The sequence below is a fragment of the Mustelus asterias genome, unplaced genomic scaffold, assembly GCF_964213995.1.
Source record: "Mustelus asterias unplaced genomic scaffold, sMusAst1.hap1.1 HAP1_SCAFFOLD_506, whole genome shotgun sequence".
In the NCBI taxonomy this organism is placed as follows: domain Eukaryota; kingdom Metazoa; phylum Chordata; class Chondrichthyes; order Carcharhiniformes; family Triakidae; genus Mustelus; species Mustelus asterias.
In genome coordinates, this window is record NW_027590458.1 from 142,421 (window position 1) to 164,040 (window position 21,620).

Below are 21,620 nucleotides of genomic sequence, written 5' to 3' on the forward strand. Positions count from 1 at the left end.
GCCTTTTGGGAATCCAAAAACACCGCATCCATCGGTTCCCCTCCGCCATCCGCACTAGTCACATCTTCATAAAAATCCAACAAGTTCGTCAAGCACGACTTTCCCCTCATGAATCCATGCTGCGTCTGCTTGATCGAACCATTCTTATCCAGATGGCCTGCTATTTCCTCTTTAATGATGGATTCCAGCATTTTCCCAACTACAGACGTTAAGCTAACCGGCCTGTAGTTACCCGCCTTTTGTCTATTTCCTTTTTTAAACAGCGGCGTAACATTAGCCCTTTTCCAATCCGCCGGCACTACCCCAGAATCCAGTGAATTTTGATGAATAACCACTAACGCATCCACTATTACTTCTGACATTTCTTTCAGTACCCTGGGATGCATTCCATCCGGGCCTGGGGACTTGTCCACCTTCAGTCCCGTTAGTCTACCAAGCACTGCCTCCCCGGTACCAATAATTGTATTGAGTACCTCTCCTACCAACACTCGACATCTTTGTACAAGAACATCCTTCCTCAGATAAGGAGACCAAAACTGTACACAATACTCCAGGTGTGGCCTCACCAACACCCTGTACAATTGCAGCAAAACATCCCTATCCCGATACTCAAATCCTCTCGCTATGGAGGCCAACATACCATTTGCTGCCTCGGGGCAAAGGACCCCCCGCACCCCGGACATTCTCTCTTCCACCTACTTCCTTCGGGAAAATGATACAAAAGTCTGAGGTCACGTACCGACCGACTCAAGAACAGCTTCTTCCCTGCTGCCGTCAGACTTTTGAATAGACCTACCTCACACTAAGCTGATCTTACTCTACACCTTATCTCTGACCGTAACACTTCATTCCACACTCTCTCCTTTCCTTCTTTATGAACAGTATGCTTTGTCTGTATCGCAAGCTAGAAACAATACTTTTCACTGTATCCCAATATATGTGACAATAATAAATCAAATCAAATATTAAGTTGATCTTTCTCTACACCGTAGCTCCGACTGTAACACTACATTCTGCACCCCCTCCTTTCCTTCTCTATGAACGGTATGCTTTGTCTGTACAGTGCGCAAGAAACAATACTTTTCACAGTCTCCCAATACATGTGATAATAATAACTCAAATATAAAATAGTGTTGGATCAGCCATGTCCTGATTAAATGGGCTAGCAGGATGGAAGGGTTGAATGGGTGACTCCTGTTCCTATTGCGTCTGGTTTTAGGGGGTTGATTGCGACAATCTGGTGGGTTTGGAACATGAACCTTTTGGAAAGATTACGGTGTGATATTGTTCAGAGAGTAACAGCAGTGTGAGGCTCTGTCCCGTTAGTCCCCAATATTCACTGACACCAGGTTCTTTAACCCTTTGTGGATTCAGGGACACCCACACCTCCCACACACGGGGACCAGTCGACTGGCGAATCCAGCCAGCAGTCATCCTCTGTCCCAGCCGGATCTCCAACCTCAGGTAACTGAATTCCGGGAACATTCCCACTGGAATCCTCATCCCAACCCCCCAGACAGTCGGAAAATCATTTCCTGGGACACCATCGGAGCACATTCCAGATAGAGACAGAGGGAGTGAGTGAGGTGAGAGGGATTGAGTGAGTGAGGGGAGTGGGATTGAGTGAGTGAGGGGAGTGGGATGCAGTGAGTGAGGGTAGTGGGATGCAGAGAGTGAGGGGAGTGGGATGCAGTGAGTGAGGGGAGTGGGATATTGTGATTGAGGGGAGAGGGACGGAGTGAGTGAGGGGAGTGGGATGCATTGGCTGAGGGGAGTGGGTTGCAGTGACTGAGGGGAGTGGGATGGAGTGAGTGAGGGGAGTGGGATGGATTGAGTGGGGGGAGTGGGATGGAGAGAGTGAGGGGAGTGGGATGCAGTGTGAGGGGTGTGGGTGCATTGAGTGAGGGGAGTTGGATGGAGCGAGTGAGGGGAGTGGGATGGAGTGAGTGAGGGGAGTGGGATGGAGCGAGTGAGGGAAGTGGGATGGAGTGAGTGAGGGAAGTGGGATGGAGTGAGTGAGGGGAGTGGGACGGAGTGAGTGAGGGGACTGGGATGAAGTGAGTGAGGGGACTGGGATGGAGTGAGTGAGGGGACTGGGATGGAGTGAGTGAGGGGAGTGGGACGGAGTGAGTGAGGGGAGTGGGACGGAGTGAGTGAGAGGCGTGGGATGGAGTGAGTGAGGGGAGTGGGATGTAGTGAGTGAGGGGAGAGGGACGGAGTGAGTGAGCGGGGTGGGATGCCGTTAGTGAGGGGAGTGGGACAGAGTGAGTGAGGGGCGTGGGATGGAGTGAGTGAGGGGGGTGGGATGGAGTGAGTGAGGGGAGTGGGGTGGAGTGAGTGAGGGGAGTGGGATGGAGTGAGTGAGGGGCGTGGGACGGAGTGAGTGAGGGGAGTGGGATGGAGCGAGTGAGGGGAGTGGGATGGAGTGAGTGAGGGGAGTGGGATGTAGTGAGTGAGGGGAGTGGGATGGAGTGAGTGAGGGGAGTGGGACGGAGTGAGTGAGGGGCGTGGGATGGAGTGAGTGAGGGGAGTGGGATGGAGTGAGTGAGGGGCGTGGGATGTAGTGTGAGGGGAGTGGGACGGAGTGAGTGAGGGACATGGGACGGAGTGAGTGAGGGGAGTGGGGTGCAGTGAGTGAGGGGAGTGGGGTGGAGTGAGTGAGGGGAGTGGGATGGAGTGAGTGAGGGGAGTGGGGTGGAGTGAGTGAGGGGAGTGGGATGGAGTGAGTGAGGGGCGTGGGACGGAGTGAGTGAGGGGAGTGGGATGGAGCGAGTGAGGGGAGTGGGATGGAGTGAGTGAGGGGAGTGGGATGTAGTGAGTGAGGGGAGTGGGACGGAGTGAGTGAGGGGCGTGGGATGGAGTGAGTGAGGGGAGTGGGATGGAGTGAGTGAGGGGCGTGGGATGGAGTGAGTGAGGGGAGTGGGACGGAGTGAGTGAGGGACATGGGACGGAGTGAGTGAGGGGAGTGGGGTGCAGTGAGTGAGGGGAGTGGGGTGGAGTGAGTGAGGGGAGTGGGGTGGAGTGAGTGAGGGGAGTGGGATGGAGTGAGTGAGGGGAGTGGGGTGGAGTGAGTGAGGGGAGTGGGGTGGAGTGAGTGAGGGGAGTGGGATGGAGTGAGTGAGGGGAGTGGGATGGAGTGACCGAGGGGAGCGGGATGCAGTGACTGAATTTGTGAATCTCTGAGGAGAGATAAATGCTGTCAAAACTTTTCACCTTGAACTCATCATGACAGATTATCAAAGGTACAAAAGCTCAAAGAGAGAAATAATTTACACTCCATTGGAGCAGGAGGCTGATTAGTTGGTTTGCAGTCTCCGATATGTAAATTAAATGCCAACTAATCAGCACCATCTTTCCCACGCTACACACAGTGTTTGTCCCTGTGAAGGTGGGTTTTGTTGCATCTGAGTCCTGATGAGTCCCAGATCGAAAACTTCGACAGTGCATCTCTTTTGAGAAATGTGATGCATTGGCCCTGAAGTGATTCTCAGGTGAGGAATGTTTTAGAAATGTTTTGATCAAGATATTGTCCAGAATCTGGTCTGAGTATTATAGTCTGTTCTGGGATTGTCCAATCGCAAGTTGTGAAGTCTCTTCATCTCATTCCAGGAAAATCCACAACTCGGGACAGTGAGGGGAAAACTGACCAATCATCCACTGTCCAAGCGGGTCCTTCAATCCCCGGTAGGGAGTGGGATGGAGTGAATGAGGGGAGTGGGATGGAGTGAGTGAGGGGAGTGGGATGGAGTGAGTGAGGGGAGTGGGACGGAGTGAGTGAGGGGAGTGGGACGGAGTGAGTGAGGGTAGTGGGACGGAGTGAGTGAGGGGAGTGGGACGGAGTGAATGAGGGGAGTGGGACGGAGTGAGTGAGGGGAGTGGGACGGAGTGAGTGAGGGGAGTGGGACGGAGTGAGTGAGGGGAGTGGGACGGAGTGAGTGAGGGGAGTGGGACGGAGTGAGTGAGGGGAGTGGGACGGAGTGAGTGAGGGGAGTGGGACGGAGTGAGTGAGGGGAGTGGGACGGAGTGAGTGAGGGGAGTGGGACGGAGTGAGTGAGGGGACTGGGACGGAGTGAGTGAAGGGAGTGGGACGGAGTGAGTGCGGGGAGAGGTATGCAGTGAGTGAGGGGAGTGGGATGTTGTGAGTGTGGGGGATGCGATGGAGCGAGTGAGGGGAGTGGGATGCAGTGAGTGAGGGGAGTGGGATGCAGTGTGAGGGGAGTGGGATGGAGCGAGTGAGGGGAGTGGGATGCAGTGTGAGGGGAGTGGGATGGAGTGAGTGAGGGGAGTGGGATGGAGTGAATGAGGGGAGTGAGATGGAGCGAGTGAGGGGAGTGGGATGGAGCGAGTGAGGGGAGTGGGATGGAGCGAGTGAGGGGAGTGGGATGGAGCGAGTGAGGGGAGTGGGATGGAGCGAGTGAGGGGAGTGGGATGGAGCGAGTGAGGGGAGCGGGATGGAGCGAGTGAGGGGAGTGGGGTGCACTGAGTGGGGCGAGTGGGATGGAGTGAGTGAGGGGGGTAGGATGCACTGACTGAGGGGAGTGGGATGCACTGACTGAGGGGAGAGGGATGTAGTGAGTGAGGGGAGTGGGATGGAGTGAGTGAGGGGAGTGGGATGTAGTGAGTGAGGGGAGTGGGATGGAGGGAGTGAGGGGAGTGGGATGGAGTGAGTGCGGGGAGTGGGATGGAGTGAGTGAGGGGAGTGGGATGTAGTGAGTGAGGGGAGTGGGATGGAGGGAGTGAGGGGAGTGGGATGGAGTGAGTGCGGGGAGTGGGATGGAGTGAGTGCGGGGAGTGGGATGGAGTGAGTGAGGGGAGTGGGATGGAGTGAGTGAGGGGAGTGGGATGTAGTGAGTGAGGGGAGTGGGATGTAGTGAGTGAGGGGAGTGGGATGGAGTGAGTGAGGGGAGTGGGATGGAGGGAGTGAGGGGAGTGGGATGGAGTGAGTGCGGGGAGTGGGATGGAGTGAGTGAGGGGAGTGGGATGGAGTGAGTGAGGGGAGTGGGATGTAGTGAGTGAGGGGAGTGGGATGGAGGGAGTGAGGGGAGTGGGATGGAGTGAGTGCGGGGAGTGGGATGGAGTGAGTGAGGGGAGTGGGATGGAGTGAGTGAGGGGAGAGGGATGTAGTGAGTGAGGGGAGTGGGATGGAGTGAGTGAGGGGAGTGGGATGGAGTGAGTGAGGGGAGAGGGATGTAGTGAGTGAGGGGAGTGGGATGGAGGGAGTGAGGGGAGTGGGATGGAGTGAGTGCGGGGAGTGGGATGGAGTGAGTGAGGGGAGTGGGATGGAGTGAGTGAGGGGAGTGGGATGGAGTGAGTGAGGGGAGTGGGATGGAGTGAGTGAGGGGAGTGGGATGGAGTGAGCGAGGGGAGTGGGATGCAGTGAGTGAGGGAAGTGGGATGGAGTGAGTGAGGGAAGTGGGATGGAGTGAGTGAGGGGAGAGGGGTGGAGTGAGTGAGGGGAGTGGGATGGAGTGAGTGAGGGGAGTGGGATGGAGTGAGTGAGGGGAGTGGGATGCAGTGAGTGAGGGGAGAGGGGTGGAGTGAGTGAGGGGAGTGGGATGGAGTGACCGAGGGCAGCGGGATGGAGTGACTGAATTTGTGAATCTCTGAGGAGAGATAAATGCTGTCAAAACGTTTCACCTTGAACTCATCATGACAGATTATCAAAGGTCCAAAACCTCAAAGGGAGAAATAATTTACACTCCATTGGAGCAGGAGGCTGATTAGTTGGTTTGCAGTCTCCGATATGCAAATTAAATGCCAACTAATCAGCACCATCTTTCCCACGCTTCACATAATGTTTGTCCCTGTGAAGGTGGGTTTTGTTGCATCTGAGTCCTGATGAGTCCCAGATCGAAAACTTCGACAGTGCATCTCTTTTTGCGACCTTATTCGAGAAATGTGGTGTATTGCCCTGACGAGACTTTCAGAAGAGGAATGTTTTAGAAATGTTTTGATCAAGATATTGTCCAGAATCTGGTCTGAGTATTATGGTCTGTTGTGGGATTGTCCAATCGCAAGTTGTGAAGTCTTTTCATCTCATTCCAGGAAAATCCACAACTCGGGACAGTGAGGGGAAAACTGACCAATCATCCACTGTCCAAGCGGGTTCTTCAATCCCAGGTAGGTGAAACTCAGTCAATGTTGACGATGAATTAATCCCTCAGTGTGACATCTGAAGATGTCAGTCCTGAAGATTCACTCAGGCATTTCCTGATGGAGTGGGAGCAGTGAGTGAGTGAGAATAATTGTAGAGATAAAGTGGAATTTAATGACGTGAATGGAGTGGTTGTAAACCAGAGACAGAGTGCATTTAGTTACAGGGGATAGGCATATAGTGAGTGAGGGGTGTGGGATGCGGGGAGTGGGGTGGAGTGAGTGAGGGGAGTGGGATGGAGCGAGTGAGGGGAGCGGGATGGAGCGAGTGAGGGGAGTGGGATGTAGTGAGTGAGGAGAGGGGAATGGAGTGAGTGAGGGGAGTGGGATGGAGTGAGAGGGGAGTGGGATGGAGTGAGAGGGGAGTGGGATGTAGTGAGTGAGGGGAGTGGGATGGAGCGAGTGAGGGGAGCGGGATGTAGTGAGTGAGGGGAGTGGCATGTAGTGTGAGGGGAGTGGGATGGAGTGAGTGAGGGGAGTGGGATTGAGTGAGTGAGGGAAGTGGAGTGTGAAGGGAGAGGGTTTGAGTGAGTGAGTGGAGAGGGATGTAGTGAATGAGGGGGTGGGATGTAGTGAATGAGGGGAGTGGGATGTAGTGAGTGAGGGGAGTGGGATGGAGAGAGTGAGGGGAGTGGGATGGAGAGAGTGAGGGGAGTGGGATGGAGTGAGTGAGGGGAGTGGGATGGAGTGAGTGGGATGGAGTGAGTGAGGGGAGTGGGATGGAGTGAGTGAGGGGAGTGGGATGGAGTGAGTGAGGGGAGTGGGATGGAGTGAGTGAGGGGAGTGGGATGCAGTGAGTGAGGGGAGTGGGATGCAGTGAGAGAGGGTAGTGGGATGCAGAGAGTGAGGGGAGTGGGATGCAGTGAGTGAGGGGAGTGGGATATTGTGATTGAGGGGAGAGGGACGGAGTGAATGAGGGGAGTGGGATGCAGTGGCTGAGGGGAGTGGGTTGCAGTGACTGAGGGGAGTGGGATGGAGTGAGTGAGGGGAGTGGGGTGGAGTGAGTGAGGGGAGCGGGATGCAGTGACTGAATTTGTGAATCTCTGGGGAGAGATAAATGCTGTCAAAACTTTTCATCTTGAACTCATCATGACAGATTATCAAGGATACAAAAGCTTAAAGGGAGAAATAATTTACACTCCATTGGAGCAGGAGGCTGATTAGTTGGTTTGCAGTCTCCGATATGTAAATTAAATGCCAACTAATCAGCACCATCTTTCCCACGCTTCACATAATGTTTGTCCCTGTGAAGGTGGGTTTTGTTGCATCTGAGTCCTGATGAGTCCCAGATCGAAAACTTCGACAGTGCATCTCTTTTTGAGACCTTATTCGAGAAATGTGGTGTATTGCCCTGACAAGACTTTCAGAAGAGGAATGTTTTAGAAATGTTTTGGTCAAGATATTGTCCAGAATCTGGTCTGAGTATTATGGTCTGTTCTGGGATCGTCCAATCGCAAGTTGTGAAGTCTCTTCATCTCATTCCAGGAAAATCCACAACTCGGGACAGTGAGGGGAAAACTGACCAATCATCCACTGTCCAAGCGGGTTCTTCAATCCCAGGTAGGTGAAACTCAGTCAATGTTGACGATGAATTAATCCCTCAGTGTGACATCTGAAGATGTCAGTCCTGAAGATTCACTCAGGCATTTCCTGATGGAGTGGGAGCAGTGAGTGAGTGAGAATAATTGTAGAGATAAAGTGGAATTCAATGACGTGAATGGAGTGGTTGTAAACCAGAGACAGAGTGCATTTAGTTACAGGGGATAGGCATATAGTGAGTGAGGGGTGTGGGATGCGGGGAGTGGGGTGGAGTGAGTGAGGGGAGTGGGATGGAGCGAGTGAGGGGAGCGGGATGGAGCGAGTGAGGGGAGTGGGATGTAGTGAGTGAGGAGAGGGGAATGGAGTGAGTGAGGGGAGTGGGATGGAGTGAGAGGGGAGTGGGATGGAGTGAGAGGGGAGTGGGATGGAGTGAGAGGGGAGTGGGATGGAGTGAGAGGGGAGTGGGATGTAGTGAGTGAGGGGAGTGGGATGGAGCGAGTGAGGGGAGCGGGATGTAGTGAGTGAGGGGAGTGGCATGTAGTGTGAGGGGAGTGGGATGGAGTGAGTGAGGGGAGTGGGTGAGGGGAGTGGGATAGAGTGAATGAGGGGAGTGGGATGGAGTGAGTGAGGGGAGTGGGATGGAGAGAGTGAGGGGAGTGGGATGGAGAGAGTGAGGGGAGTGGGATGGAGCGAGTGAGGGGAGTGGGATGCAGTGAGTGACGGGAGTGGGATGCGGGGAGTGGGATGGAGTGAGTGAGGGGAGTGGGATGGAGCGAGTGAGGGGAGTGGGATGCAGTGAGTGAGGGGAGTGGGATGCAGTGAGTGAGGGGAGTGGGATGGAGTGAGTGACGGGAGTGGGATGCAGTGAGTGAGGGGAGTGGCATGGAGTGAGTGAGGGGAGTGCGATGGATTGAGTGAGGGGAGTGGGATGGAGTGAGTGAGGGGAGTGGGATGGAGTGAGTGAGGGGAGTGGGATGGAGTGAGCGAGGGGAGTGGGATGGAGCAAGCGAGGGGAGTGGGATGGAGCGAGTGAGGGGAGTGGGATGGAGTGAATGGGGGGACGGAAGGAGTGAATGGGGGGAGTGGGATAGAGTGAGTGAGGGGAGTGTGGTGCAGTGAGTGAGGGGAGTGGGGTGGAGTGAGTGAGGGGAGTGGGATGCTGTGAGTGAGGGGAGTGGGGTGGAGTGTGAGGGGAGTGGGATGCAGTGAGTGAGGGGAGTGGGGTGGAGTGAGTGAGGGGAGTGGGATGGAGTGAGTGAGGGGAGCGGGATGGAGTGAGTGAGGGGAGTGGGGGGTCGTGAGTGAGGGGATTGGGGTGCAGTGACTGAATTTGTGAATCTCTGAGGAGAGATAACTGCTGTCAAAACTTTTCATCTTGAACTCATCATGACAGATTATCAAAGGGACAAAAGCTCAAAGGGAGAAATAATTTACACTCCATTGGAGCAGGAGGCTGATTAGTTGGTTTGCAGTCTCCGATATGCAAATTAAATGCCAACTAATCAGCACCATCTTTCCCACGCTTCACATAATGTTTGTCCCTGTGAAGGTGGGTTTTGTTGCATCTGAGTCCTGATGAGTCCCAGATCGAAAACTTCGACAGTGCATCTCTTTTTGAGACCTTATTCGAGAAATGTGGTGTATTGCCCTGACAAGACTTTCAGAAGAGGAAAGTTTTAGAAATGTTTCGGTCAAGATATTGTCCAGAATCTGGTCTGAGTATTATGGTCTGTTCTGGGATTGTCCAATCGCAAGTTGTGAAGTCTCTTCATCTCATTCCAGGAAAATCCACAACTCGGGACAGTGAGGGGAAAACTGACCAATCATCCACTGTCCAAGCGGGTTCTTCAATCCCAGGTAGGTGAAACTCAGTCAATGTTGACGATGAATTAATCCCTCAGTGTGACATCTGAAGATGTCAGTCCTGAAGATTCACTCAGGCATTTCCTGATGGAGTGGGAGCAGTGAGTGAGTGAGAATAATTGTAGAGATAACGTGGAATTTAATGACCTGAATGGAGAGGTTGTAAACCAGAGACAGAGTGCATTTAGTTACAGGGGATAGGCATATAGTGAGTGAGGGGTGTGGGATGCAGTGAGTGAGGGGAGTGGGGTGGAGTGAGTGTGGGAAGTGGGATGGAGTGAGTGTGGGGAGTGGGATGGAGTGAGTGAGGGGAGTGGGATGTAGTGAGTGAGGGGAGGGGAATGGAGTGAGTGAGGGCAGTGGGATGGAGTGAGAGGGGAGTGGGATGTAGTGAGTGAGGGGGGTGGGATGGAGCGAGTGAGGGGAGCGGGATGTAGTGAGTGAGGGGAGTGGGATGCAGTGAGTGAGGGGAGTGGGATGTAGTGTGTGAGGGGAGTGGGATGAAGTGAGTGAGGGGAGTGGGATGTAGTGAGTGAGGGGAGTGGGATGCAGTGAGTGAGGGATGTGGGATGTAGTGAGTGAGGGGAGTGGGATGGAGCGAGTGAGGGGAGTGGGATGGAGCGAGTGAGGGGAGTGGGATGTCATGAGTGAGGCGAGTGGGATGTCATGAGTGAGGGGAGTGAGTTGTAGTGAGTGAGGGGAGTGAGATGTAGTGAGTGAGGGGAGTGGGAAGAAGTGAGTGAGGGGAGTGGGATGGAGTGAGAGAGGGAAGTGGAGTGTGAGGGGAGAGGGTTTGAGTGAGTGGAGAGGGATGTAGTGAATGAGGGGAGTGGGATGTAGTGAATGAGGGGAGTGGGATGGAGAGAGTGAGGGGAGTGGGATGGAGCGAGTGAGGGGAGTGGGATGGAGCGAGTGAGGGGAGTGGGATGGAGTGAGTGAGGGGAGTGGGATGGAGTGAGTGAGGGGAGTGGGATGGAGTGAGTGAGGGGAGTGGGATGGAGTGAGTGAGGGGAGTGGGATGGAGTGAGTGAGGGGAGTGGGATGCAGTGAGTGAGGGGAGTGGGATGCAGTGAGTGAGGGTAGTGGGATGCAGAGCGTGAGGGGAGTGGGATGCAGTGAGTGAGGGGAGTGGGATATTGTGATTGAGGGGAGAGGGACGGAGTGAGTGAGGGGAGTGGGATGCATTGGCTGAGGGGAGTGGGTTGCAGTGACTGAGGGGAGTGGGATGGATTGAGTGAGGGGAGTGGGATGGAGTGAGCGAGGGGAGTGGGATGCAGTGAGTGAGGGAAGTGGGATGGAGTGAGTGAGGGAAGTGGGATGGAGTGAGTGAGGGGAGAGGGGTGGAGTGAGTGAGGGGAGTGGGATGGAGTGACCGAGGGGAGCGGGATGCAGTGACTGAATTTGTGAATCTCTGAGGAGAGATAAATGCTGTCAAAACTTTTCACCTTGAACTCATCATGACAGATTATCAAAGGTACAAAAGCTCAAAGAGAGAAATAATTTACACTCCATTGGAGCAGGAGGCTGATTAGTTGGTTTGCAGTCTCCGATATGCAAATTAAATGCCAACTAATCAGCACCATCTTTCCCACGCTTCACATCATGTTTGTCCCTGTGAAGGTGGGTTTTGTTGCATCTGAGTCCTGATGAGTCCCAGATCGAAAACTTCGACAGTGCATCTCTTTTTGCGACCTTATTCGAGAAATGTGGTGTATTGCCCTGACGAGACTTTCAGAAGAGGAATGTTTTAGAAATGTTTCGATCAAGATATTGTCCAGAATCTGGTCTGAGTATTATGGTCTGTTGTGGGATTGTCCAATCGCAAGTTGTGAAGTCTCTTCATCTCATTCCAGGAAAATCCACAACTCGGGACAGTGAGGGGAAAACTGACCAATCATCCACTGTCCAAGCGGGTTCTTCAATCCCAGGTAGGTGAAACTCAGTCAATGTTGACGATGAATTAATCCCTCAGTGTGACATCTGAAGATGTCAGTCTTGAAGATTCACTCCGGCATTTCCTGATGGAGTGGGAGCAGTGAGTGAGTGAGAATAATTGTAGAGATAAAGTGGAATTTAATGACCTGAATGGAGTGGTTGTAAACCAGAGACAGAGTGCATTTAGTTACAGGGGATAGGCATATAGTGAGTGAGGGGTGTGGGATGCGGGGAGTGGGGTGGAGTGAGTGAGGGGAGTGGGATGGAGCGAGTGAGGGGAGCGGGATGGAGCGAGTGAGGGGAGTGGGATGTAGTGAGTGAGGAGAGGGGAATGGAGTGAGTGAGGGGAGTGGGATGGAGTGAGAGGGGAGTGGGATGGAGTGAGAGGGGAGTGGGATGGAGTGAGTGAGGGGAGTGGGATGGAGCGAGTGAGGGGAGCGGGATGTAGTGAGTGAGGGGAGTGGCATGTAGTGTGAGGGGAGTGGGATGGAGTGAGTGAGGGGAGTGGGATTGAGTGAGTGAGGGAAGTGGAGTGTGAGGGGAGAGGGTTTGAGTGAGTGAGTGGAGAGGGAGGTAGTGAATGAGGGGGTGGGATGTAGTGAATGAGGGGAGTGGGATGTAGTGAGTGAGGGGAGTGGGATGGAGAGAGTGAGGGGAGTGGGATGGAGAGAGTGAGGGGAGTGGGATGGAGTGAGTGAGGGGAGTGGGATGGAGTGAGTGAGGGGAGTGGGATGGAGTGAGTGAGGGGAGTGGGATGGAGTGAGTGAGGGGAGTGGGATGGAGTGAGTGAGGGGAGTGGGATGCAGTGAGTGAGGGGAGTGGGATGCAGTGAGAGAGGGTAGTGGGATGGAGCGAGTGAGGGGAGTGGGATGGAGTGAGTGAGGGGAGTGGGATGGAGTGAGTGAGGGGAGTGGGATGGAGTGAGTGAGGGGAGTGGGATGGAGTGAGTGAGGGGAGTGGGATGGAGTGAGTGAGGGGAGTGGGATGGAGTGAGTGAGGGGAGTGGGATGGAGCGAGTGAGGGGAGTGTGATGGAGTGAGTGAGGGGAGTGGGATGGAGTGAGTGAGGGGAGTGGGATGCAGTGAGTGAGGGGAGTGGGATGCAGTGAGTGAGGGGAGTGGGATATTGTGATTGAGGGGAGAGGGACGGAGTGAATGAGGGGATTGGGATGCATTGGCTGAGGGGAGTGGGTTGCAGTGACTGAGGAGTGGGATGGAGTGAGTGAGGGGAGTGGGTGTAGTGACTGAGGGGAGTGGGATGGAGTGAGTGAGGGGAGTGGGGTGGAGTGAGTGAGGGGAGTGGGATGCAGTGACTGAATTTGTGAATCTATGGGGAGAGATAAATGCTGTCAAAACTTTTCATCTTGAACTCATCATGACAGATTATCAAGGATACAAAAGCTCAAAGGGAGAAATAATTTACACTCCATTGGAGCAGGAGGCTGATTAGTTGGTTTGCAGTCTCCGATATGTAAATTAAATGCCAACTAATCAGCACCATCTTTCCCACGCTTCACATAATGTTTGTCCCTGTGAAGGTGGGTTTTGTTGCATCTGAGTCCTGATGAGTCCCAGATCGAAAACTTCGACAGTGCATCTCTTTTTGAGACCTTATTCGAGAAATGTGGTGTATTGCCCTGACAAGACTTTCAGAAGAGGAATGTTTTAGAAATGTTTTGGTCAAGATATTGTCCAGAATCTGGTCTGAGTATTATGGTCTGTTCTGGGATCGTCCAATCGCAAGTTGTGAAGTCTCTTCATCTCATTCCAGGAAAATCCACAACTCGGGACAGTGGGGGGAAAACTGACCAATCATCCACTGTCCAAGCGGGTTCTTCAATCCCAGGTAGGTGAAACTCAGTCAATGTTGACGATGAATTAATCCCCCAGTGTGACATCTGAAGATGTCAGTCCTGAAGATTCACTCAGGCATTTCCTGATGGAGTGGGAGCAGTGAGTGAGTGAGAATAATTGTAGAGATAAAGTGGAATTCAATGACGTGAATGGAGTGGTTGTAAACCAGAGACAGAGTGCATTTAGTTACAGGGGATAGGCATATAGTGAGTGAGGGGTGTGGGATGCGGGGAGTGGGGTGGAGTGAGTGAGGGGAGTGGGATGGAGCGAGTGAGGGGAGCGGGATGGAGCGAGTGAGGGGAGTGGGATGTAGTGAGTGAGGAGAGGGGAATGGAGTGAGTGAGGGGAGTGGGATGGAGTGAGAGGGGAGTGGGATGGAGTGAGAGGGGAGTGGGATGGAGTGAGAGGGGAGTGGGATGTAGTGAGTGAGGGGAGTGGGATGGAGCGAGTGAGGGGAGCGGGATGTAGTGAGTGAGGGGAGTGGCATGTAGTGTGAGGGGAGTGGGATGGAGTGAGTGAGGGGAGTGGGTGAGGGGAGTGGGATAGAGTGAATGAGGGGAGTGGGATGGAGTGAGTGAGGGGAGTGGGATGGAGTGAGTGAGGGGAGTGGGATGGAGTGAGTGAGGGGAGTGGGATGGAGTGAGTGAGGGGAGTGGGATGGAGCGAGTGAGGGAAGTGGGATGCAGTGAGTGACGGGAGTGGGATGCAGTGAGTGACGGGAGTGGGATGGAGTGAGTGAGGGGAGTGGGATGGAGCGAGTGAGGGGAGTGGGATGCAGTGAGTGAGGGGAGTGGGATGCAGTGAGTGAGGGGAGTGGGATGGAGTGAGTGACGGGAGTGGGATGCAGTGAGTGAGGGGAGTGGCATGGAGTGAGTGAGGGGAGTGCGATGGATTGAGTGAGGGGAGTGGGATGGAGTGAGTGAGGGGAGTGGGATGGAGTGAGTGAGGGGAGTGGGATGGAGTGAGCGAGGGGAGTGGGATGGAGCAAGCGAGGGGAGTGGGATGGAGCGAGTGAGGGGAGTGGGATGGAGTGAATGGGGGGACGGAAGGAGTGAATGGGGGGAGTGGGATAGAGTGAGTGAGGGGAGTGTGGTGCAGTGAGTGAGGGGAGTGGGGTGGAGTGAGTGAGGGGAGTGGGATGCTGTGAGTGAGGGGAGTGGGGTGGAGTGTGAGGGGAGTGGGATGCAGTGAGTGAGGGGAGTGGGGTGGAGTGAGTGAGGGGAGTGGGATGGAGTGAGTGAGGGGAGCGGGATGGAGTGAGTGAGGGGAGTGGGGGGTCGTGAGTGAGGGGATTGGGGTGCAGTGACTGAATTTGTGAATCTCTGAGGAGAGATAACTGCTGTCAAAACTTTTCATCTTGAACTCATCATGACAGATTATCAAAGGGACAAAAGCTCAAAGGGAGAAATAATTTACACTCCATTGGAGCAGGAGGCTGATTAGTTGGTTTGCAGTCTCCGATATGTAAATTAAATGCCAACTAATCAGCACCATCTTTCCCACGCTTCACATAATGTTTGTCCCTGTGAAGGTGGGTTTTGTTGCATCTGAGTCCTGATGAGTCCCAGATCGAAAACTTCGACAGTGCATCTCTTTTTGAGACCTTATTCGAGAAATGTGGTGTATTGCCCTGACAAGACTTTCAGAAGAGGAATGTTTTAGAAATGTTTCGGTCAAGATATTGTCCAGAATCTGGTCTGAGTATTATGGTCTGTTCTGGGATTGTCCAATCGCAAGTTGTGAAGTCTCTTCATCTCATTCCAGGAAAATCCACAACTCGGGACAGTGGGGGGAAAACTGACCAATCATCCACTGTCCAAGCGGGTTCTTCAATCCCAGGTAGGTGAAACTCAGTCAATGTTGACGATGAATTAATCCCTCAGTGTGACATCTGAAGATATCAGTCCTGAAGATTCACTCAGGCATTTCCTGATGGAGTGGGAGCAGTGAGTGAGTGAGAATAATTGTAGAGATAACGTGGAATTTAATGACCTGAATGGAGAGGTTGTAAACCAGAGACAGAGTGCATTTAGTTACGGGGATAGGCATATAGTGAGTGAGGGGTGTGGGATGCAGTGAGTGAGGGGAGTGGGGTGGAATGAGTGTGGGAAGTGGGATGGAGTGAGTGTGGGGAGTGGGATGGAGTGAGTGAGGGGAGTGGGATGTAGTGAGTGAGGGGAGGGGAATGGAGTGAGTGAGGGCAGTGGGATGGAGTGAGAGGGGAGTGGGATGTAGTGAGTGAGGGGGGTGGGATGGAGCGAGTGAGGGGAGCGGGATGTAGTGAGTGAGGGGAGTGGGATGCAGTGAGTGAGGGGAGTGGGATGTAGTGTGTGAGGGGAGTGGGATGAAGTGAGTGAGGGGAGTGGGATGTAGTGAGTGAGGGGAGTGGGATGCAGTGAGTGAGGGATGTGGGATGGAGTGAGTGAGGGGAGTGGGATGGAGCGAGTGAGGGGAGTGGGATGTCATGAGTGAGGCGAGTGGGATGTCATGAGTGAGGGGAGTGAGATGTAGTGAGTGAGGGGAGTGAGATGTAGTGAATGAGGGGAGTGGGATGGAGTGAGTGAGGGGAGTGGGATGTAGTGTGAGGGGAGTGGGATGGAGTGAGAGAGGGAAGTGGAGTGTGAGGGGAGAGGGTTTGAGTGAGTGAGTGGAGAGGGATGTAGTGAATGAGGGGAGTGGGATGTAGTGAATGAGGGGAGTGGGATGGAGAGAGTGAGGGGAGTGGGATGGAGCGAGTGAGGGGAGTGGGATGGATTGAGTGAGGGGAGTGGGATGGAGTGAGTGAGGGGAGTGGGATGGAGTGAGTGAGGGGAGTGGGATGGAGTGAGTGAGGGGAGTGGGATGCAGTGAGTGAGGGGAGTGGGATGCAGAGCGTGAGGGGAGTGGGATGGAGTGAGTGAGGGGAGTGGGATATTGTGATTGAGGGGAGAGGGACGGAGTGAGTGAGGGGAGTGGGATGCATTGGGTGATGGGAGTGGGATGGATTGAGTGAGGGGAGTGGGATGGAGTGAGTGAGGGGAGTGGGATGGAGTGAGTGAGGGGACTGGGATGGAGTGAGTGAGGGGAGCGGGATGGAGTGAGTGAGGGGAGTGGGATGGAATGAGTGAGGGGGGTGGCATGTAGTGTGAGGGGAGTGGGATGGAGTGAGTGAGGGGAGTGGGTGAGGGGAGTGGGATGGAGTGAATGAGGGGAGTGGGATGGAGTGAGTGAGGGGAGTGGGATGGAGTGAGTGAGGGGAGTGGGATGGAGTGAGTGAGGGGAGTGGGATGGAGTGAGTGAGGGGAGTGGGATGGAGTGAGTGAGGGGAGTGGGATGGAGTGAGTGAGGGGAGTGGGATGGAGTGAGTGAGGGGAGTGGGATGGAGTGAGTGAGGGGAGTGGGATGGAGTGAGTGAGGGGAGTGGGATGGAGTGAGTGAGGGGAGTGGGATGGAGTGAGTGAGGGGAGTGGGATGGAGTGAGTGAGGGGAGTGGGATGGAGTGAGTGAGGGGAGTGGGATGGAGCGAGTGAGGGGAGCGGGATGTAGTGAGTGAGGGGAGTGGCATGTAGTGTGAGGGGAGTGGGTGAGGGGAGTGGGATGGAGTGAATGAGGGGAGTGGGATGGAGTGAGTGAGGGGAGTGGGATGGAGTGAGTGAGGGGAGTGGGATGTAGTGAGTGAGGGGAGTGGGATGCATTGGCTGAGGGGAGTGGGATGGAGTGAGTGAGGGGAGTGGGATGGAGCGAGTGAGGGGAGTGGGATGGAGTGAGTGAGGGGTGTGGGATGGAGTGAGTGAGGGGAGTGGGATGGAGTGAGTGAGGGGAGTGGGATGCAGTGAGTGAGGGGAGTGGGATGGAGTGAGTGAGGGGAGTGGGATGGAGTGAGTGAGGGGAGTGGGATGGAGTGAGTGAGGGGAGTGGGATGCAGTGAGTGAGGGGAGTGGGATGGAGTGAGTGAGGGGAGTGGGATGGAGCGAGTGAGGGGAGTGGGATGGAGTGAGTGAGGGGTGTGGGATGGAGTGAGTGAGGGGAGTGGGATGGAGTGAGTGAGGGGAGTGGGATGCAGTGAGTGAGGGGAGTGGGATGGAGTGAGTGAGGGGAGTGGGATGCAGTGAGTGAGGGGAGTGGGATGTAGTGAGTGAGGGGAGCGGGATGGAGCGAGTGAGGGGAGTGGGATGGAGTGAGTGAGGGGAGTGGGATGCAGTGAGTGAGGGGAGTGGGATGCAGTGAGTGAGGGGAGTGGGATGGAGTGAGTGAGGGGAGCGGGATGGGGTGAGTGAGGGGAGTGGGATGCAGTGAGTGAGGGGAGTGGGATGGAGTGAGTGAGGGGAGTGGGATGGAGCGAGTGAGGGGAGTGGGATGGAGTGAGTGAGGGGAGTGGGATGGAGTGAGTGAGGGGAGTGGGATGGAGCGAGTGAGGGGAGTGGGATGCAGTGAGTGAGGGGAGTGGGATGCAGTGAGTGAGGGGAGTGGGATGGAGCGAGTGAGGGGAGTGGGATGGAGCGAGTGAGGGGAGTGGGATGGAGCGAGTGAGGAGAGTGGGATGAAGCGAGTGAGGGGAGTGGGATGGAGTGAGTGAGGGGAGTGTGGTGTAGTGAGTGAGGGGAGTGGGATGGAGTGAGTGAGGGGAGTGGGATGGAGCGAGTGAGGGGAGTGGGATGCAGCGAGTGAGGGGAGTGGGATGGAGTGAGTGAGGGGAGTGGGATGGAGTGAGTGAGGGGAGTGTGGTGTAGTGAGTGAGGGGAGTGGGATGCAGTGAGTGCGGGGAGTGGGATGGAGTGAGTGAGGGGAGTGTGGTGTAGTGAGTGAGGGGAGTGTGGTGTAGTGAGTGAGGGGAGTGTGGTGTAGTGAGTGGGATGGAGTGAGTGAGAGGAGTGGGATGGAGCGAGTGAGGGGAGTGGGATGGAGTGAGTGTGGGAAGTAGGATGGAGTGAGTGAGGGGAGCGGGGTGCAGTGAGTGAGGGGAGCGGGATGGAGTGAGTGAGGGGAGTGGGATGGAGCGAGTGAGGGGAGTGGGATGGAGTGAGTGAGGGGAGTGGGATGGAGTTAGTGAGGGGAGTGGGATGGAGTGAGTGAGGGGAGTGGGATGGAGTGAGTGAGGGCAGTGGAATGGAGTGAGTGAGGGGAGTGGGATGGAGCGAGTGAGAGGAGTGGGATGGAGCGAGTGAGGGGAGTGGGATGGAGCGAGTGAGGGGAGTGGGATTGAGCGAGTGAGAGGAGTGGGATGGAGCGAGTGAGGGGAGTGGGATGGAACGAGTGAGGGGAGTGGGATGGAGCGAGTGAGGGGAGTGGGATGGAGCGAGTGAGGGGAGTGGGATGGGGCGAGTGAGGGGAGTGGTGTCGTGAGTGAGGGGAGTGGGATGGAGTGAGTGAGGGGTGTGGGATGGAGCGAGTGAGGGGAGTGGGATGGAGTGAGTGAGAGGAGTGGGATGGAGTGAGTGAGGTGAGTGGGATGGAGCGAGTGAGGGGAGTGGGATGGAGTGAGTGAGAGGAGTGGGATGGAGCGAGTGAGGGGAGTGGGATGGAGCGGGTGAGGGGAGTGGGATGGAGCGAGTGAGGGGAGTGGGACGGAGTGAGTGAGGGGTGTGGGATGCAGTGAGTGAGGGGAGTGGGATGCAGTGAGTGAGGGGAGTGGGATGCAGTGAGTGAGGGGAGTGGGATGGAGTGAGTGAGGGGAGTGGGATGTAGTGAGTGAGGGGAGTGGGATGCAGTGACTCGGGAGTGGGATGGAGCGAGTGAGGGGAGTGTGGTGCAGTGAGTGAGGGGAGTGGGATGGAGTGAGTGAGGGGAGTGGGATGTAGTGAGTGAGCGGAGTGGGATGTAGTGACTGAGGGGAGTGGGATCGAGTGAGTGAGGGGAGTGGGATGGAGTGAGTGAGCGGAGTTGGATGCAATGAGTGAGGGGAGTGGGATGGAGTGAGTGAGGGGAGTGGGATGGAGTGAGTGAGGGGAGTGGGATGGAGCAAGTGAGGGGAGTGGGATGGAGCGAGTGAGGGGAGTGGGATGGAGCGAGTGAGGGGAGTTGGGTGTAGCGAGTGAGGGGAGTGGGATGGAACGAGTGAGGAGTGGGATGGAGTGAGTGAGGGGAGTGGGATGGAGTGAGTGAGGGGAGTGGGATGGAGCGAGTGAGGGGAGTGGGATGGAGCGAGTGAGGGGAGTGGGACGGAGCGAGTGAGGGGAGTTGGGTGTAGCGAGTGAGGGGAGTGGGATGGAGCGAGTGAGGGGAGTGGGATGGAGCGAGTGAGGGGAGTGGGATGGAGCGAGTGAGGGGAGTGGGATGGAGCGAGTGAGGGGAGTGGGATGGAGCGAGTGAGGGGAGTGGGATGGAGTGAGTGAGGGGAGTGGGATGGAGCGAGTGAGGGGAGTGGGATGGAGCGAGTGAGGGGAGTGGGACGGAGCGAGTGAGGGGAGTGGGATGGAGTGAGTGAGGGGTGTGGGATGGAGCGTGTGAGGGGAGTGGGATGGAGCGAGTGAGGGGAGTGGGATGGAGCGAGTGAGGGGAGTGGGATGGAGCGAGTGAGGGGTGTGGGATGGAGCGAGTGAGGGGAGTGGGACGGAGCGAGTGAGGGGAGTGGGACGGAGCGAGTGAGGGGCGTGGGATGGAGCGAGTGGGATGGACCGAGTGAGGGGAGTGGGATGGAGTGCGTGAGGGCAGTGGGATGGAGTGAGTGAGGGGAGTGGGATGGAGTGCGTGAGGGGAGTGCGATGGAGCGAGTGAGGGGAGTGCGATGGAGCGAGTGAGGGGAGTGGGATGGAGCGAGTGAGGGGAGTGGGATGGAGTAAGTGAGGGGAGTGTGATGGAGCGAGTGCGGGGAGTGTGATGGAGTGAGTGAGGGGAGTGTGATGGAGTGAGTGAGGGGAGTGGGATGGAGTGAGTGAGGGGAGTGGGATGGAGTGAGTGAGGGGAGTGTGATGGAGTGAGTGAGGGGAGTGTGATGGAGCGAGTGAGGGGAGTAGGATGGAGTGAGTGAGGGGGGTGGGATGGAGCGAGTGGGGGGAGTGGGATGGAGTGCGTGAGGGCAGTGGGATGGAGTGCGTGAGGGGAGTGGGATCTAGCGAGTGAGGGGAGTGGGATGTAGCGAGTGAGGGGAGTGGGCTGGAGTGAGTGAGGGGAGTGGGCTGGAGTGAGTGAGGGGAGTGGGGTGGAGCGAGTGAGGGGAGTGGGATGGAGCGAGTGAGGGGAGTGGGGTGGAGCGAGTGAGGGGAGTGGGATGGAGCGAGTGAGGGGAGTGGGATGGAGCGAGTGAGGGGAATGAGATGTAGCAAGTGAGGGGAGTGGGCTGGAGCGAGTGAGGGGAGTGGGTTGGAGCGAGTGAGGGGTGTGGGATGGAGTGAGTGAGGGCAGTGGGATATCACAGAGTCCTGAATGGCCACCGAGTGGGGTTCGTACTGTGGGGAGTGACGGCGATGTTCTGGGTTAATGTGGGAGTCATGATGTGGAGGTGCCGGCGTTGGACTGGAGTAAACACAGTAAGAGTTTTAACAACATCAGGTTAAAGTCCGACAGGTTTATTTGGTAGTAAATACCATTCTCTTTCGGAGCGCTGCTCCTTCGTCAGATGGAGTGGAAATCTGCTCTCAAACAGGGCACAGAGACACAACATCAAGTTACAGATTAGAATGCGAATCCCGACAACCAGCCAGATCTTTCTTGCTGTGCTTGTCGCCAAGTTCCTGATCGCCAAGTTCCGCACACATGAGGACGGCCTAAACCGGGATGGTGGCTTCATGTCACATTATCAGTAACCCCCACAGCCTGCCTGGACTTGCAGAATCTCACTGGCTGTCCTGTCTGGAGACAATACACATCTCTTTAACCTGTGCTTAATGCTCCCTCCACCCACATTGTCTGTATCTTTAAGATCTGGCTGGTTGTAGGGATTCGCATTCTCATCAGTATTCTGTAACTTGATGTTGTGTCTCTGTGCCCTGTTTGAGAGCAGATTTCCAATCAATCTGACGTAGGAGCAGCGCTCCGAAAGCTTATGGTATTTGCTACCAAATAAACCTGTTGGACTTTAACCTGGTGTTGTTAAAACTCTTAATGTGGGAGACACAGAGAGTGTGTGAGAATGGAGATGGTGTTAAACAGACGGGACGGGGAGGTGAATTCTCTGCGAGGGATATTACTCGATCGATGCTACCTCCTACACTAAACCCTGGCTGTGTGGAACTTGCTGACGGTGTGTGTGTTGTGTTTAGATTCTGAGTCCCAGACCATTAATGTGGAGATCTCTTCAATGAGGGAACTGGACGATGACCCAGCAAAGAAGGTGGCATTGAGGAGGGTGAGAGTTTGTAT

At 55.3% G+C, this 21,620-nt stretch overlaps 1 protein-coding gene across 1 annotated transcript in view; it reads left to right on the top strand.

Annotated features, from left to right (window-relative positions):
* The window catches only part of LOC144486895 (pancreatic secretory granule membrane major glycoprotein GP2-like), a 37,283-nt gene that overhangs the window by 12,027 nt on the left and 3,636 nt on the right, over positions 1–21,620 (top strand). Inside the window, exon 6 of the mRNA XM_078204927.1 lies at positions 21,521–21,606. Coding sequence (XP_078061053.1) covers positions 21,521–21,606 — 86 coding nt within the window. The remainder of the gene's footprint in view (positions 1–21,520; positions 21,607–21,620) is intronic.